This window comes from Cervus elaphus, chromosome 22, assembly GCF_910594005.1.
Source record: "Cervus elaphus chromosome 22, mCerEla1.1, whole genome shotgun sequence".
In the NCBI taxonomy this organism is placed as follows: domain Eukaryota; kingdom Metazoa; phylum Chordata; class Mammalia; order Artiodactyla; family Cervidae; genus Cervus; species Cervus elaphus.
Window position 1 is genome coordinate 17683788 of NC_057836.1, and position 17201 is coordinate 17700988.

General features: G+C 40.4%; 1 protein-coding gene across 1 annotated transcript in view; it reads right to left on the minus strand.

The window, feature by feature from the left end:
• The window catches only part of LOC122679941, a 405877-nt gene that overhangs the window by 181027 nt on the left and 207649 nt on the right, over positions 1-17201 (minus strand). Inside the window, 7 exon segments of the mRNA XM_043880800.1 lie at positions 9017-9331; positions 9449-9460; positions 10465-10612; positions 10614-10768; positions 10845-10937; positions 15513-15830; positions 15923-16231. Coding sequence (XP_043736735.1) covers positions 9017-9331; positions 9449-9460; positions 10465-10612; positions 10614-10768; positions 10845-10937; positions 15513-15830; positions 15923-16231 — 1350 coding nt within the window.

Consider the following 17201-nt stretch of genomic DNA (forward strand, 5'->3'; position numbering starts at 1 on the left):
GGTGTTGACCATCTGGTGATGTCCATGTGTAGAGTTCTCTCTTGTGTTGTTGGAAGAAGGTGTTTGCTATGACCAGTGCATTCTCTTGGCAAAACTCTGTTAGCTTTTGCCCTGCTTCATTCCTTACTCCAAGGTCAAATTCGCCTGTTACTACAGGTGCTTCTTGACTTCTTAATTTTGCACTCTAGTCCCCTATAATGAAAGGGACATCTTTAGGGGGTGTTAGTTCTAGAAGGTGTTGTAGGTCTTCATAGAGCTGTTCAACTTCAGCTTCTTCAGCATTACTGGTTGGGGCATGCTGCTGCTGCTGCTAAGTCACTTCAGTCATGTCCAACTCTGTGCAACCCCATAGACGGCAGCCCACCAGGCTCCCCTGCCCCTGGGATTCTCCAGGCAAGAACACTGGAGTGAGTTGCCATTTCCTTCTCCAATGGATGAAAGTGAAAAGTGAAAGTGAAGTCGCTCAGTTGTGTCCGACTCCCAGCGACCCCATGGATTGCAGCCTACCAGGCTCCTCCGTCCGTGGGATTTTCTAGGCATGAGTACTGGAGTGGGTTGCCATTGCATAGACTTGGATTACTGTGATATTGAATGGCTTGCCTTGGAAACGAACAAAGATCATTCTGTCATTTTTGAGATTGTATCCAATTACTGCATTTTGGACTCTTTTGTATGCTATGATGGCTACTCCATTTCTTCTAAGGGATTCTTGCCCACAGTAGTGGATATAAAATGGTCATCTGAGTTAAATTCACCCATTCCAGTCCATTTTAGTTTGCTGATTCCTAAAATATTGATGTTCACTTTTGGCATCTCCTGTTTGACCACTTCCCATTTGCCTTGATTCGTGGACCTAACATTCAAGATTCCTATGCAATATTGTTCTTCACAACATCAGACCTTGCTTCTATCCCCAGTCACATCCACAACTGGGTGTTTTCTTTGCTTTGACTCCATCTCTTCATTCTTTCTGGAGTTATTTCTCCACTGATCTCTGGTAGCAATTTAGGCACCTACCAAATTGGGGAGTTCATCTTTTAGTGTCTTATCTTTTTGCCTTTTCATACTGTTCATGGGGTTCTCAAGCCAGGAATACTGAAGTGGTTTGCCATTCCCTTCTCCAGTGGACCACATTTTGTCAGAACTTTCCACCATGACCTGTCTGTCTTGAGATGGACCCGTGGTTGTATTGGCATGGCTCATAGTTTCACTGAGTTAGGCAAGGCTGTGGTCCATATAATCTGATTGGTCAGTTTTCTGTGACTGTGGTTTTCAGTCTGTCTGCCCTCTGATGGAGAAGGACAAGAGGCTTATGGAAGCTCCCTGAAGGGAGAGAATAGCAAGGAGAGATAAGAAAGGCTTCCTCAGTGATCAATGCAAAGAAATAGAGGAAACCTATAGAATGGGAAAAACTAGAGATCTCTTCAAGAAAATTAGAGATACCAAGGGAATATTTCATGCAAAGATGGGATCAATAAAGGACAGAAATGGTATGGACCTAACAGAAGCAGAAGGTATTAAGAAGAGGTGGCAAGAATACACAGAAAAACTATACAAAAAAGATCTTCATGACCCAGATAATCATGATGGTATGATCACTCACCTAGAGCCAGACATCCTGGAATTTGAAGTCAAGTGGGCCTTAGGAAACATCACTATGAACAAAGCTAGTGGAGGTGATGGAATTCCAGTTGAGCTATTTCAAATCCTAAAAGACGATGCTGTGAAAGTGCTGCACTCGATATGCCAGCAAATTTGGAAAACTCAGCAGTGGCCTCAGAACTGGAAAGAGTCACTTTTCATTCCAATCCCAAAGAAAGGCAATGTCTAAAAATGTTCAAACTACCACACAATTGCACTCATCTCACATGCTAGCAAAGTAATGCTGAAAATTCTCCAAGCCAGGCTTCAAAAACACATGAACTGTGAACTTCCAAATGTTCAAGCTGGTTTTAGAAAAGGCAGAGGAACCAGAGATCAAATTGCCAACATTTGTTGGATCATTGAAAAAGCAAGAAAGTTCCAGAAAAAACATCTGTTTCTATTTTGTTGACTATGCCAAAGCCTTTGACTGTGTGGGCCACAACAAACTGTGGGAAATTCTTCAAGAGATGGGAATACCAGACCACCTGACCTGCCTCTTGAGAAATCTGTATGCAGGTCAGGAAGCAACAGTTAGAACTGGACATGGAACAACAGACTGGTTCCTAATAGGGAAAGAAATACCTCGAGACTATATATTGTCACTCTGCTTAATTAACTTATATGCAGAGTACATCATGAGAAATGCTGGGCTGGATGAAGCACAAGCTGGAATCAAGATTGCTGGGAGAAATATCAATAACCTCAGATATGCAGATGACACCACCCTTATGGAAGAAACTGAAGAAAAACTAAAGAGCCTCTTGATGAAAGTGAAAGAGGAGAGTGAAAAAGTTGGCTTAAAGCTCAACATTCAGAAAATGAAGATCTGGCATCTGGTCCCATCACTTCATGGCAAATAAATGGGGAAACATTGGAAACAGTGACAGACTTTAGTTTGGGGGGGGAGCTCCAAAATCACTACAGATGGTCACTGTGGCCATAAAATTAAAAGATGCTTACTCCTTGGAAGAAAAGCTATGACCAACCTAGGCAGCATATTAAAAAGCAGAGACATTACTTTGTCACCAAAGTCTGTCTAGTCAAGGCTATGGTTTTTCCAGTAGTCATGTATGGATGCAAGAGTAGGACTAGAAAGAAAGCTGAGCGCTGAAGAATTGATGCTTGTGAACTGTGGTGTTGGAGAAGACTCTTGAGAGTCCCTTGGACTGCATGGAGTTCAAACCAGTCCATCCTAAAGGAAATCAGTCCTGAATATTCATTGGAAGGACTGATGCTGAAGCTGAAACTCCAATACTTTGGTCACCTGATGTGAAGAACTGACTCATTGGTAAAGACCCTAATGTTGGGAAAGATTGAAAGGGGGAGGAGAAGGGGACCACAAAGGATGAGATGATTGAATGGCGTCACTGATTCAATGGACATGAGTTTGAGTAAACCCTGGGAGTTGGTGATGGACAGGGAGGCCTGGTGTGCTGCAGTCCATGGGGTTACAAGGAGTCGGACATGACTGAGTGGCTGAAATGAACTGAAAGTAAAACTGTCTGCAGTAGAATCAAATAGATATATTGAGAAAGCTAAGTAATCAGAGGAAACAGAAATTACAAACAAAACACCAAGAAAAAGGCACAAAAGTCTGAAACTGAAAGAAATATACATAAGTGTAAAATGTACCTGTTAAAAAATATCTGAATTAATGTATTATTTCCACATCATCCTATCAAACCTCCTACACAATCTATACAGAGATCCTCTGACAAAGTGATGGCAAGATCTCTGTGAGGTGGTTACTCACTTTCAGGGTCAGAGACTTAACCACCACCCACTCCCTGGTGCTTTACTGTAGGAAAAATATCATCAACAAAAGTTTAATAGTTTAATGCTTCTTTAGCCTTCAAGTGGAAAAGAAAAAGTGATGAGGAAAGAGAGGCAAGGAGTGGTGAATATATGTTTTTGAAATGTCTGTCACCACATTCTCTCTGGTATGTGAAGTATCTATCACCACATTCTCTCAGGCAGCACCCAGCATACCATTCAAGATATATCTGAATGGGGTGTGTGTGTGTGTGTGTGCTTGTGTATGTAGGAAAGAGAGAGAGAAAGAAATGTTGGAAGGAATAAGCACTTTGGTTTGAATATCTGTCATCCCCCAACATTTATTTATTTCATTCAGCACTTACTGTTGAAATCCCAACTCCCAGTGTAATGGTATTAAGTGGTGGAACCTTCTCAGCCTCTTCCAAAAGCAGAAGAAAGGAACACTGTCAAACTCATTTTATGAGGTCAACATTGTTCTGATATCAAAACCAGACAAGGACACCACAAGAAATATCTCTGATAAGCAAAGGGGCAAAAATCCTCAACAAAATATTAGAAAACGTAATTCAATAATGCATTCAAAGGATCATGCACGATGATCAAGTGAGGTTTGTTCCAAAGAATGCAAGGATGGTTCAATATTCACAGACTAATCAATGTGATACACCAAGTAAACAAAATGAAAATGAAAATCATATCCTCTCAGAAGATGTAAAAAAAATATTTGAAAACATTAATATCCATTTCTGGTTTAAAAAACCTCTATAAAGTAGATATAGACAGATTATACCTCAACATAATAAAGACCATATGACAAACTCACAGCTAACCTCATACTCAACAGTAAAAATCTGAATATTTTTTCTCTGAGATCAGATGCAAGACAAAGATGCCTAATCACCACTTATATTCAACATAGTTTTGGTATCCCTAGCCAAAACAATCAGGCAAGGAAAAAAATAAGGACATAAAAGTCTGAAAGGAAGAGGTAAAACTGATGCTATTTGGAGATTTCATGATATTATATATAGAAAACCCTAAAGCCCCCACCAAAACCTGTTAGAACTAACACACTCAGTGAAGTCATAAGATACAAACTTCATATACAAAAATCAGTTGCATTTCTATACACTAATAACAGATTGCCATAAGGAAAAATTAAGAAAACAATTCTATTTACAGTGGAACAAAAACTGAAAAATTATTAGGGACAAATTTAACCAAAGAGGTGATAGTCCTGTACACTGAAACTCTAAGGCACTGATGAAAGATAGTGGATTTTGTTATCAAAATTCCAAAGGAAATTTTCACAGACATGGAACAAACAATTCTAAAATTTGTATGGAACCACAAAGGACACTGAATAGCCAAAGCAATCTTGAGAAAGAAGAACAGTATTGGAGGTGCCATGTTTCCTGATTTAAAACTATATTTCAAAGCTGTATTAAGAAAAACAGTATAGTGTTGGTATAAAAAAGGGTGCAGAGATCAACAGAATAGAATAGAGAGCCCAGAAATAAACCTAAATACATACAGTTAATTAATTTTTGACAGAGGAACTAGGAATATGCAATGCAGAAAGGACAGTCTCTTCAATAAATGGTGTTGGGAAAACTGGACAGCTACATGCAAAAAATAAAACTGGACCACTCTCTTATACCATTCACAGAAATTAATTCAAAATGGATCAAAGACTTAATCATAAGTCCTGCAGCCATAAAAATCCTGGAAGAAAAAATAGGAAGAAAAAGTCATAGACATTAGTTTGGGGGGTGGTTTTTTGGATTTGATGCCAAAAGCAAAGGCAACAAGAGCAAAACTAACTAAGCAGGACGACATAAAACTAAAAAGCTTCTGCACAACAAAGGGCACCATCAGCAAAATGAGGAACTTGCCGGGTAGTCCAGTGGTCAGGACTCAGTGCTTCCACTACCATGGCCCAGATTAAATCTCTGTTTGGGGAACTAAGATCCAGTAGGCCATGCAGGTGGGTAAATATATAAATAAAGGGCAAAGATATTGTGGTGAAAAATAGTTTTTAAAAAATGGAAAGACAATCTATAGTATTGGAGAAAATATTTGCAAAATATATGTTTGATATGGGTTAATATGTGGAATACATAAAGAACTCATACAACTCAATAGCAAAAGAATACAATCTCATTTAAAAATGGGCAGAATAGAAAACCCTAAAGACTCTACCAGAAAATTACTAGAGCTAATCAATGAATACAGTAATGTTGCAGGATATAAAATTAACACACAGAAATCCCTTGCATTCCTATATGCTAACAATGAGAAAACAGAAAGAGAAATTAAGGAAACAATACCATTCACCATTGCAATGAAAAGAATAAAATACTTAGGAGTATATCTACCTAAAGAAACGAAAGACCTATATATAGAAAACTATAAAATACTGATGAAAGAAATCAAAGAGGACACAAATAGATGGAGAAATATACTGTGTTCATGGATTGGAAGAATCAATATGGTGAAAATGACTACACTACTCAAAGCAATCTATAGATTCAATGCAATCCCTATCAAGCTACCAACGGCATTTTTCACCAAACTAGAACAAATAATTTCACATTTGTATGGAAATACAAAAAACCTCAAATAGCCAAAGCAATCTTGAGAAAGAAGAATGGAACTGGAGGAACCAACCTGCCTGACTTCAAGCTCTACTACAAAGCCACAGTCATCAAGAGAGTATGGTACTGGCATAAAGACAGAAATATACATCAATGAAACAAAATAGAAAGCCCAGAGATAAATCTATGTACCTATGGACACCTTATCTTCGACAAAGGAGGCAAGGATATACAATGGCAAAAAGACAACCTCTTTAACAAGTGGTGCTGGGAAAACTGGCCAACCACTTGTAAAAGAATGAAACTAGAACACTTTCTAACACCATACACAAAAATAAACTCAAAATGGATTAAAGATCTAAATGTAAGACCAGAAACTATAAAACTCCTAGAGGAGAACATAGGCAAAACACTCTCCGACATAAATCACAGCAGGATCCTCTATGACCCACCTCCCAGAATATTGGAAATAAAAGCAAAAATAGACAAATGGGACCTAATGAAACTTAACAGCTTTTGCACTACAAAGGAAACTATATGCAAGGTGAAAAGACAGCCTTCAGAATGGGTGAAAGTAATAGCAAACAAAGCAACAGACAAAGGATTAATCTCAAAAATATACAAGCAACTCCTGCACCTCAATTCCAGAAAAATAAATGACCCAATCAAAAAATGGGCCAAAGAACTAAACAGACATTTCTCCCAAGAAGACATACAGATGGCTAACAAACACATGAAAAGATGCTCAACATCACTCATTATCAGATAAATGCAAATCAAAACCACAATGAGGTACCATCTCACACCAGTCAGAATGGCTGCTATCCAAAAGTCTACAAGCAATAAGTGCTGGAGAGGGTGTGGAGAAAAGGGAACCCTCCTACACTGTTGGTGGGAATGCAAACTAGTACAGCCACTATGGAGAACAGTGTGGAGATTCCTTAAAAAAAACTGGAAAAAAAAAAAAAAACTGGAAATAGAACTGCCATATGACCCAACAATCCCACTCCTGGGCATACACACCAAGGAAATCAGATCTGAAAGAGACATGTGCACCCCAGTGTTCATCGCAACACTGTTTATAACAGGACATGGAAGCAACCTAGATGCCCATCAGCAGATGAATGGATAAGGAAGGTACATATACACCATGGAATATTACTCAGCCATTAAAAAGAATTCATTTGAACCAGTTCTAATGAGATGGATGAAACTGGAGCCCATTATACAGAGTGAAGTAAGCCAGAAAGATAAAGACCAATATAGTATACTAATGCATATATATGGAATTTTAAAAGATGGTAGCAATAACCCTATATGCAAAACAGAAAAAGAGACACAGATGTACAGAACAGACTTTTGGACTCTGTGGGAGAAGGCGAGGGTGGGATGTCCTGAGAGAATTGCATTGAAACAAGTATACTATCAAGGGTGAAACAGATCACCAGCCCAGGTTGGATGCATGAGACAAATGCTCAAGGCTGGTGCACTGGGAAGACCCAAAGAGATGGGATGGGGAGGGAGGAGGGAGGGGGGATCAGGGTGGGAACACATGCAAATCCATGGCTGATTCATGTCAATGTATGGCAAAAACCACTACAATATTGTAAAGTAATTAGCCTCCAACTAATAAAAATAAAAGAAAAAAAATGGGCAGAGGACCTGAATAGACATTTTTTCAAAGAAAACATACAGTTGTTCATGAAAAGGTACATGAAATGATATACAACATTACTAATCTTCAAGAAAATGCAAATCAAAACCACAATGAGATATCACCTCATAGGGTTGTTTTTAATCAAAAAGACAAGAAATAACAAGAATTTTTGAGAATGTGGCTAGAAGAGAAAGGTTGTGCACAGTTGGGGAAAAGATAAGTTGGTGTAGTCACCATGGAAAACAGTATTAAGGTTCCTCAATAGTAACTGAAACCTAAAAATAGAACTGGCATGTGATTTAGTAATTTCACTTTGGGGTATTTATCTGAAGAAAATAAAAACACTAACTTAAAAAGATATGTGCAACCCAATGTTCATTGAAGAATTATTCAAAATAGCCAAACAACATTAAGCCTTTTTTGATGGATGAATGGATAAATAAAATTTGCTATGTACATATATCCAACCATAAAAAAGAAGAAAATATTGCCATTTGCAACATGGATGGAACTTGAGGGCATTATGCTAAATAATTCAGATAGAAAAAGAAAAATACCATTAATCTTATTTGTATGTGGATTATTAAAAACAAAACAAAACCCAAAACAGAAAAATGAGTTCAGAGATGCAAAGAACGGTTTGGTGGTTTCCAGAGAGTCAACGTGGTCAAAATGGGATGGGTGAAGGTAGCCAAAAGATACAAAGTTCCAGGTCTAAAATTAATGTCATGCAGATGTAATGTACAGCATGGTGACTACAGTTAACCCTGTATTTTATACTTGAGAGTAGGTAGGAGAAGACATCCTAAAGTTTTCATCATAAGAAAAAAAATTGTAACTACATGTTGTGATGGATATTACTATACATGTGCTGATTATTTACCAATATGTACAAATAGATAAATACTATATTGTGCACTGAGGACTAGTAAACAATGTTACAAGAATTACATCTCAAAAATTTTAACAAACAAGTTTGGAATACGTGAATTAAATTAGTTCCATCCTTACCTCATTTAGGCTTCTCTGGTGGCTCAGATGGTAAAGAATCTGACTGCAATGCGGAAGACCGATTTTGATACCTGGGGTCAGGATGATCCCCTGGAGAAGGGAGTAGCAGCCCACTCCAGTATTCTTGATGGAGAATTCCATGGACAGAGGAACTTGGCAGGCTATATAGTCCATGGTGTTGCAAAGGGTCAGACACGACTGAGTGACTAACATTTTTACTTAATGTCATTTTGTGTACCCAAATTAAACTCATCACTTAGATTTTAAAATATCAAATCTCACTGCATCCTACAGGGTTGGTTCAGACATACAGAAAGAGACAGTAAGTCACCTGCACACGAGATATAGGCTTCCTCCTTTGGAGACCATGAAGTGTGATTCTAAGGGTCAGAAGGACACTGCCAGAGAGAGGTGTCAGTTTTCCGACAGCAGATTCCATCTACCCACCGGGGTCTGGAACCTTCCCTGAGACCGACAGAAGAGTTGAGGGTTCCACTGTCCCCACAGCCAAGCTGTCTGCAGATCACGGACACAGTGATGTGTTCCATGGGGCTGTGGCAGACACTGCCCCAGGTCCCGTTGTAGAAAACTTCCAGCCACCCAGCACACTGCTGGTCTTCACTCAGCATCCTGAGGGCCAGGAACTCTAAGGTTAAAAGGGGAGGAGACAGGACACAGTGAAAATTTTGCTGGATGTTTTAGGTTTTCCTTTCTTCTAGAAATGGTGAACATTCATCTCTGACCTTGTTCAAGAGATACCCACTAGATGACAAGACTGACATCGCCTCCCTTTTAACTGACTTTGTCCATTTGTGTCTATCTTTCTATTTCTACCACAATGGTGTAGTGGATATGAACTGAGAGGAAGACCAAACTCGTGGGTGCTAGTGAGGGAGGGAAGCTGAATCCTGCTTCCTGATGAAATCTTTGAAGAGTATGTCAAAGAGATGTGATGTGGATATTGGGGAGATAGGCAGAATAATTAACCCCAAAATGTCCACATCCCAAACTCTGCAACTTGTGAATCTGTTACCATATCTGACAAGAGGGATTTACAAAATATGATTAAGGTAAGGACCGTGAGATGGTGAGTTTAAGCTAGAATATTGTACTAACTTGTACTAACGTGAGCCAAGTCTAACCACATCCTTAGACCCACTGTCTTTAAAAGTAGAATACTTTTCTTAGCTCTGGTTAGAGAGAGAGATGTGACTCTGGATAATGGTTGAAGACAGGCAGCACTGCTGATCTGAAAATGGGTGAAGGGAACTATGAACCAAAGGATGTAGGCAGTTTCTAGAAGCTTGAAAAGACAAGAAACAGATTTGCCCCTAAAGCCGCAAAAGTGATGAGGCGCTGCTGAAGCCTTGATCCCAGCCCACTGAGATCCCTGCTGGACATCTAAGCTACAGAAGCAAGGCAACAAACACATATTGTTTTAAACCACTAGTTGATACATTGTTACCTAAGCAAATGAAAACTAGTACTGTGGGTTTAAGTTTTCTGTGTGTAACTGGAGAGAGCCCTGCTTTCAAGAAAGCCTGTGAAAAAAGGCTCTGCCTGGAAACACTGCTGAAAAGAAAGCACCAGAACCTCAGCTGCTGCAGGAGGAAGTGAAAGCACCTCTTCATATTTTCTGGAAAGACAGGCTCCATGAGAGGAAGCCTCCTTCTCTTGTCCTTTCAGCACCTCTCCCTCAGGACTCAGACCCCAGTCCTCCAGGGCCCCACCCCTCCTCCAGCCTATGGACACTGTGCAGCGCAGACCTAAGCAGATGACCCCCCGCGTCCTGCTTGTGTCTGCAGTTGTGCCATCCCCAGTCCCGGGAAGGGCACCTCCACACGTGGGACTCCTTTCCTGTGCAATTCAGGTCGTCCAGCCAGATGGGCCCTGATCCCGCCCTGAAGTGAGCAGATCCCATGGCACTGAAGGGCTTCTCCACAGCCCAGCTGCCTGCACACCACGCGGGCATCGTCCAAGTCCCAGCTGTCATCGCAGATGGTGCCCCAGGAGTCCTGGTCCAGGATCTCCACTCTCCCGGCGCAGGGACCGCCCCCGTCCACCAGGCGGAGCTGTCTGCTGTCTGAGGAGAGAGAAATGGGACAATGGGAGTGTTGACAGGGGAATGAGAAGGGTCTTCTCTCCTGTGGGACCCTCACCTGAGCAGTAGGGGGCGCTCTCCTCTGAGGCCGTAGAGCCTGCTGGTTCAGATACGGAGTCGTTGCACTGTGGCAGCACCTGAGTGTGATTTCCTGCAGAAACAACAATGATCAGAAGTCTGGAAGGGTTGAAGAACAAGAAACTGTTAAGGGAAATAATGACCTAGTGATGGAGCCTAAGATGAAAGCTGTGACCCAGCAGTAAAGTTATCATAATCTTAGTGTTCACATTCTCCAAGGAGAGTTCTGCTTCTGACAGTACCACAATTTTTGTTTTAACCCAAGTGTTGCTGTAAGAATGAGTTAAGTAAGATGTTTTATCCCTAAATCTATCCCTGAGCTGTGCTTCGTCACTCAGGCTTGTCTGATTCTTTGCAACCTTGTGGACTGTAGCCCCCCAGGATCCTCTGTCCATGTTGATTCTCCAGGCAAGAATAGTGGAGTGGGTTGCCACACCCTCCTCTAGGGGATCTTCCCAACCCAGGGATGGAACCCAGGTCTCCAGCTTTGATGCTTTACTGTCTAAGCCATCAGGGAAGCCCAAATCTACACTTAAGTAGAAGCAAAACAAAATTCTTTCTGAATGAGTTCTACAATTTCTTCAATATCTATCTTTAAAACAAACACATTTACAATAGATCTCATGAAAAATGGAAAGGAAAAATGAGACATTAAAAAGAATTCCCCAGGGTTTTCAGCTGCTAGAGTTACCTGACAGAGAATTTAAATAGCCATGATTAAAGTGCTTGTGGAATTAAGCGCTGACAAAATGTGTATCTTTGTAGAGAAATGATAACAAAAACCAAATACTTCTAGAGCACAAAAACTTGTTATCTGAAACTAAGAACTAAAGAATAAGTGTATCCCATCAGTCTAATGAGATGGATGAAACTGGGCCCATCATACAGAGTGAAGTAAGTCAGAAAGATAAAGACCAATACAGTATACTAACACATATATATGGAATTTAGAAAGATGGTAACGATAACCCTATATGCAAAACAGAAAAAGAGACCCTGATGTACAGAACAGAATTTTGGACTCTGTGGGAGAAGGCGAGGATGGGATGTTTCGAGAGAACAGCATCAAAACATGTATATTATCAAGGGTGAAGCAGATCACCAGCCCAGGCTGGATGCATGAGACACGTGCTCGGGCCTGGTGCACTGGGAAGACTCAGAGGAATCGGGTGGAGAGGGAGGTGGGAGGGGGGATTGGGATGGGGAATACATGTAAATGCATGGCTGATTCATGTCAATGTATGACAAAAACCACTACAATATTGTAAAGTAATTAGCCTCCAACTAATAAAAATAAATGGAAAAATAAAAAGAATAAGTGTAGCCACACATTAGCTCAGCATAAGGTACAAACATCAAAATGCAAGATCAGAGGATATTCTTCAAATTAGAAATTCAGGTTCTGGTTATATTGTTGTATAGCAGATTTTTCCCCAAAACTTAGTTCAGTCACTCAGTCATGTCCGATTCTTTGCAAGACCATGGACTGCAGCATACCAGGCTTCGCTGGCCATCACCAACTCCCAGAGCTTGCTCAAACTCATATCCATCGAGTCACTGATGCCATCCAACCACCTCATCCTCTGTTGTCCCCTTCTCCTCCTGCCTTCAATCTTTCCCAGCATCAGAGTCTTTTCAGATGAGTCAGTTCTTCACATCAGGTGGCCAAAGTATTGGAACTTCAGCTTCAGCAACAGTCCTTCCAATGAATATTCAGGACTGATTTCCTTTAGGACTGACTGGTTTGATTTCCTTGCAGTCCAAGGGACTCTCAAGAGTCTTCTTCAACAACACAGTTCAAAAACATCAGTCCTTCAGCACTCAGCCTTCTTTATGGTCCACCTCTCACATTCATACATGACTACTGGAAAAACGATAGTTTTGACTAGATGGGTCTTTGTTGGCAAACCAATATCTCTGCTTTTTAATATGCTGTCTAGGTTGGTCATAGCTTTTCTTACAAAGAGTAAGCATCTTTTAATTTCATGGCTACAATCACCATCTGCAGTGATTTTGGAGCCCCCAAAAATAAAGTCTGTCACTGTTTCCATTGTTTCCCCATCTATTTGCCATGAAGTGATGGGACCAGATGTCATGATCTTTGTTTTCTGAATGTTGAGTTTTAAGCCAACTATTTCACTCTCCTCTTTCACTTTCATCAAGAGGCTTTTCAGTTCCTGTTCGCTTTCTGCCTTAAGGGTAGTGTCATTAGCATATCTGAGGTCTGTGATATTTCTCTTTGCAATCTTGATTCCAACTTGTGATTCATCCAGCCAGTCATTTCACATGATGTACTCTGCATATAAGTTAAATAAGCAGAGTGACAAAATACAGCCTTGACGTACTCCTTTCCCAATTTAGAAACAGTCTGGTGTTCCATGTCCAGTTCTAACTGTTGCTTCTTGACCTGCATACAGATTGCCCAGGAGGTAGGTAAGGTGGTCTGGTATTCCCATTTCTTGAAGAATTTTCCACAGTTTGTTGTGATCCACATAGTCAAAGGGTTGGCATAGTCAATAATGCAGAAGTAGATGTTTTTCTGGAACTCTCTTGCTTTTTCTGTGATCCAACAGATGTTAGCAATTTGATCACTATGAAAAGGCAAAATTTAGTAGCTGAAGGAAAAATATATATACTTCATTTTGCTTATGACTTTGGCTCATTAATCAGAAAAAGATTCAGTTTGGCAGTCTTTCCGTCGGGTCTTTCAGTGCTGCAATTAGATATCACCTGGAGCTGAAGTCATTTAAAGACTTAACTGAACTCTGATTCTGTAAGGAAATTCCCAGAAGTGTCCTAAAGGTAAAGGAACATCATATCTTCAACTTAATTCAGAAAGATTTTGCATATTCAGGAAGAAATGGGGCAGAAGGGAAACATAGAAGGAAGGACAGAGAGAGAGATTAAAGAAAATGTTGATACTAACATTGAGAATCCAGGTAAAGTCATAAGGGAATTTTTATATTATTTTCCCAACATTTGTATAAGTCTCAAGTTACATCAAAATTTAAAAAAATTGAAAGATGAAAACAAGTTAAAGAGAATTCATTGCCAGCACACTTTCACAAAAATACTCATAACATCAAAAATAAAATACCTAGGGAAAATCTAGTAGAAGATGGGCAAAATCTCTGAGAGAAATTCAAGATCTAACTGAATGGAGGAATGTATTATGTCAATGATTTGGGGAGTTCAACATTGTCAGTGTCATTCATCCTCAAATTTCTATGTCTCCTCTCAAATTTCTAAACCTAATCTCAATGTAAATACTCTTAAGCTTTTCTTTTGGTGAAAAACGACAAACTGATTTCTAAATTCATACAAAATACAAGCAACCAAGAGTGACCAGCACAGTTGGTAAGAAAAGCAACGATGTTAGAGGAGTTAATATAAAGTAAAGCTTGTAAATTAAAATTATTCAGACTTACTACAAAGTTTGAAACTTGGGGAGATAGTGAAGGACAGGAAAGCCTGGTGTGCTGTAGTCCATGGGGTCACAAAGAGTCAGACATGACTTAGCAATTGAACAACAACTATGAAGTTATCATAATTAAGAAAATGCAGTATTGGTGCAAGGATAGACAAATGATAACATGGAACAGAATAGAGAGTCTCAAAAAAGACAGACATACTTGCCCTTCTGCTTATGACGAAGGCAGCACTGCAGTGGGGAAAAGAGTCTTTTCAGAAAAAGATTCTGAGTTAATTGCATGTCCGTATGAAACCTGACACTTATCTTACACGGATATCAATCCCAGAAGGAATGCACAATAATATGCAAGAGAAAAATGATAAAATTTCCATAAGATACTCTTGGAGAATGTTTTTATGATCTTGGAGTAGGCAAAATTCTTTTTTAAAGGATATAAGAAGCATTAAATGTATAGAAAAAAGTTGGCAAGTTATGTTTCCATAAGATTAAGAAATGAGTTCATCAAAGGACACCATTTGATTAAGAATATGAAAATAAAAGGCCAAGGGTTAAACATGGAAAATAAGTAACACATATTTGAGTCCAAAGACACTGTCATGGTTAAGTTGTTGAATCATACTTGTAATAGTCAAGAACTGGAAACAGCTCAGATATCTACTGTCAGTCAAATGGATCAGTACATGGTCATGTACTGATACTCTAAAGTAATAAAAAAAAAAGTAAGGTGCTACAATAAACAACAAAATGTGTGAATCCCAAACATAATTTTGAGGCTGGGAAATTAGATACAAAAGATGCAACATACTGCATCATTTTATAGGAAGTTCAAACATTAATAAAACACTCCATGTCAGCAGAGGTTAGCTAAGTGATTTTCCATTTAGAAGAGGGAGGACACAGTTACTGGGGGCAACAGTGACTGTGGTGCTGGGGACATTCTCTTTGTTGCTCTGGATTGGGGTTCATACTGAGGTCAATACTTACTGCTTATACATTGTTTTCTATGATTACATGGAAGCAACAATGTTGCTTAAAAATATATTATTCCCCTTCACACTTCTTGCCCTGACCTGAAAAATAAATAAACAATGAGAAGATCCACATTTCACCATGAAATATCTAACTTTCAAAGCCGATTTTCCCTCCCTCTCTGCTATTGGGGACATTTCACTCCAAGAGCATCCTGAGTACCAATAGCCCTTCTCTCTCTCTTACCTGAGCAGATCACAGAGGCCGTGTTGCCATGGGAACAGTCAGGACCACCCAGGGCAGTCACAGGACAACTCCACAGGAAGGACTCAGCCCCTGAGCAGTGAAATCAGACTGTTGAGATCTGATTACCTCCTTCCACAAAGTGTGGTCCTCTGGGAGTGGAGATAGCGACTCCACAGCCAAGCTGACGACAGACAACATTGGCATTGGCCAGACTCCAGTGGGAGGCACAGAGCACTCTCCATCATCCAGAAATGTTCATCTCCACCTGCCCCTCACACTGGGAGGTCCCATTTGTCATGAGCCAGACTTCTGAGTACGCTGGTAGAAGAAGACAGAGTTTCAGCAAAATCTCATGATTTCTCACCTGAACAGGATGTTCACAGAGATGAAAGGCCTGATCTGCATCTCACCTGAACAGACAACCTGAGCAGCTCCATTGTGGTGACATGTGCCCCCTGGACAGGGCACTCTGGGGCAGACCCAGAGCTCAAGCTCCTGCCCCTCACACCTGAACTCTTCAGCCCAGACCCAAGCACTGGACTCTCTGAACGGCACATGCCCCAGGACAGACACAGCCTTGCCGCACCCCAGCTCTGCACAGATGACCTGGGCAGTGGGGAGTGTGAAGTTCCCATCAGACACTGGGATCCAGGCTTCTCCAGAATACACTTCTACTCTCCCTGAGCAGGGTCCATCCCCTCCAGCCAGACGTGCAAATCCTAAGAGGAAACAACAACAAAACCAGTGAGTGTTCATGGTACTGACTTGGCAATTGGAGACCACACATCACAGGCAGTGGTATGAAAGATTTTTTTTTTCTAGGAGTGGAGCATGAAGAGAATCTTTGACAGTTAGTGTCCTAATTGAATTTTCATGAGCAGGTTTCTGAAGAGAAATCCAGAAGTGTTACAGGGTCAGTTTGGCATGGCTGAATCCCAAGAACATACACTTTGAGACTGGTTAGAAATCTGAATTCCTTGGTCTAGGAGCCCGGAAACTACAGAGCCCAATTCAGATCATTAGAATGGCTGAATACTGGAAACACATGTTTTAGCATTGGTTGGAGAAGTGAGTTTCTCATTTAGCAGCCTAGAACCTACAGATCCAAGGATAATATATAATATTCAGGCACTTGAATGTAGAGATACGCAGAACAGAAGCCACCCACAGGGACGTGGGCTATGAGATAGAGACCTAGCATTCAGACAAGCTTAGAAAGCTTTCGTGGGACTTGTGGGGCTAATATTCTGACCAGTTATCTTTCCCAGGATCTAGTCCTCAAGTGACATAGGTTAGGGAAAGTCCTGAGGCTGGATCCATGAGGGCATGACAACCTGTAGGCGGGTGACGGCTCCAGAGAAGAAATATAGACACTATCATTAATTCACATTTATGTCATCACAACTTGTCTTTCTGATACTTTTTGATGCCAAAAAATTCCATGAATTTCTTCAATGACCTCAGTGGGAAAGAAAATGAGTTAAGAAAACTCAGAGAGTCATAAAGAGAGAGTCCCAGCCATCTCTCTTGAAATCCTAGAATTTGTCAAAGAACCTGGGAGAGAGTGTGTTTTCAGTTGGAGTTTACCAGACAGCTCAGTTTCCAGATCATCTCCCATTAAAGGTTTTTCTTCTGAATCAGGACTCATAGAAAATGCTAAGGGCTGATAATAACTGATTTTAATACTAT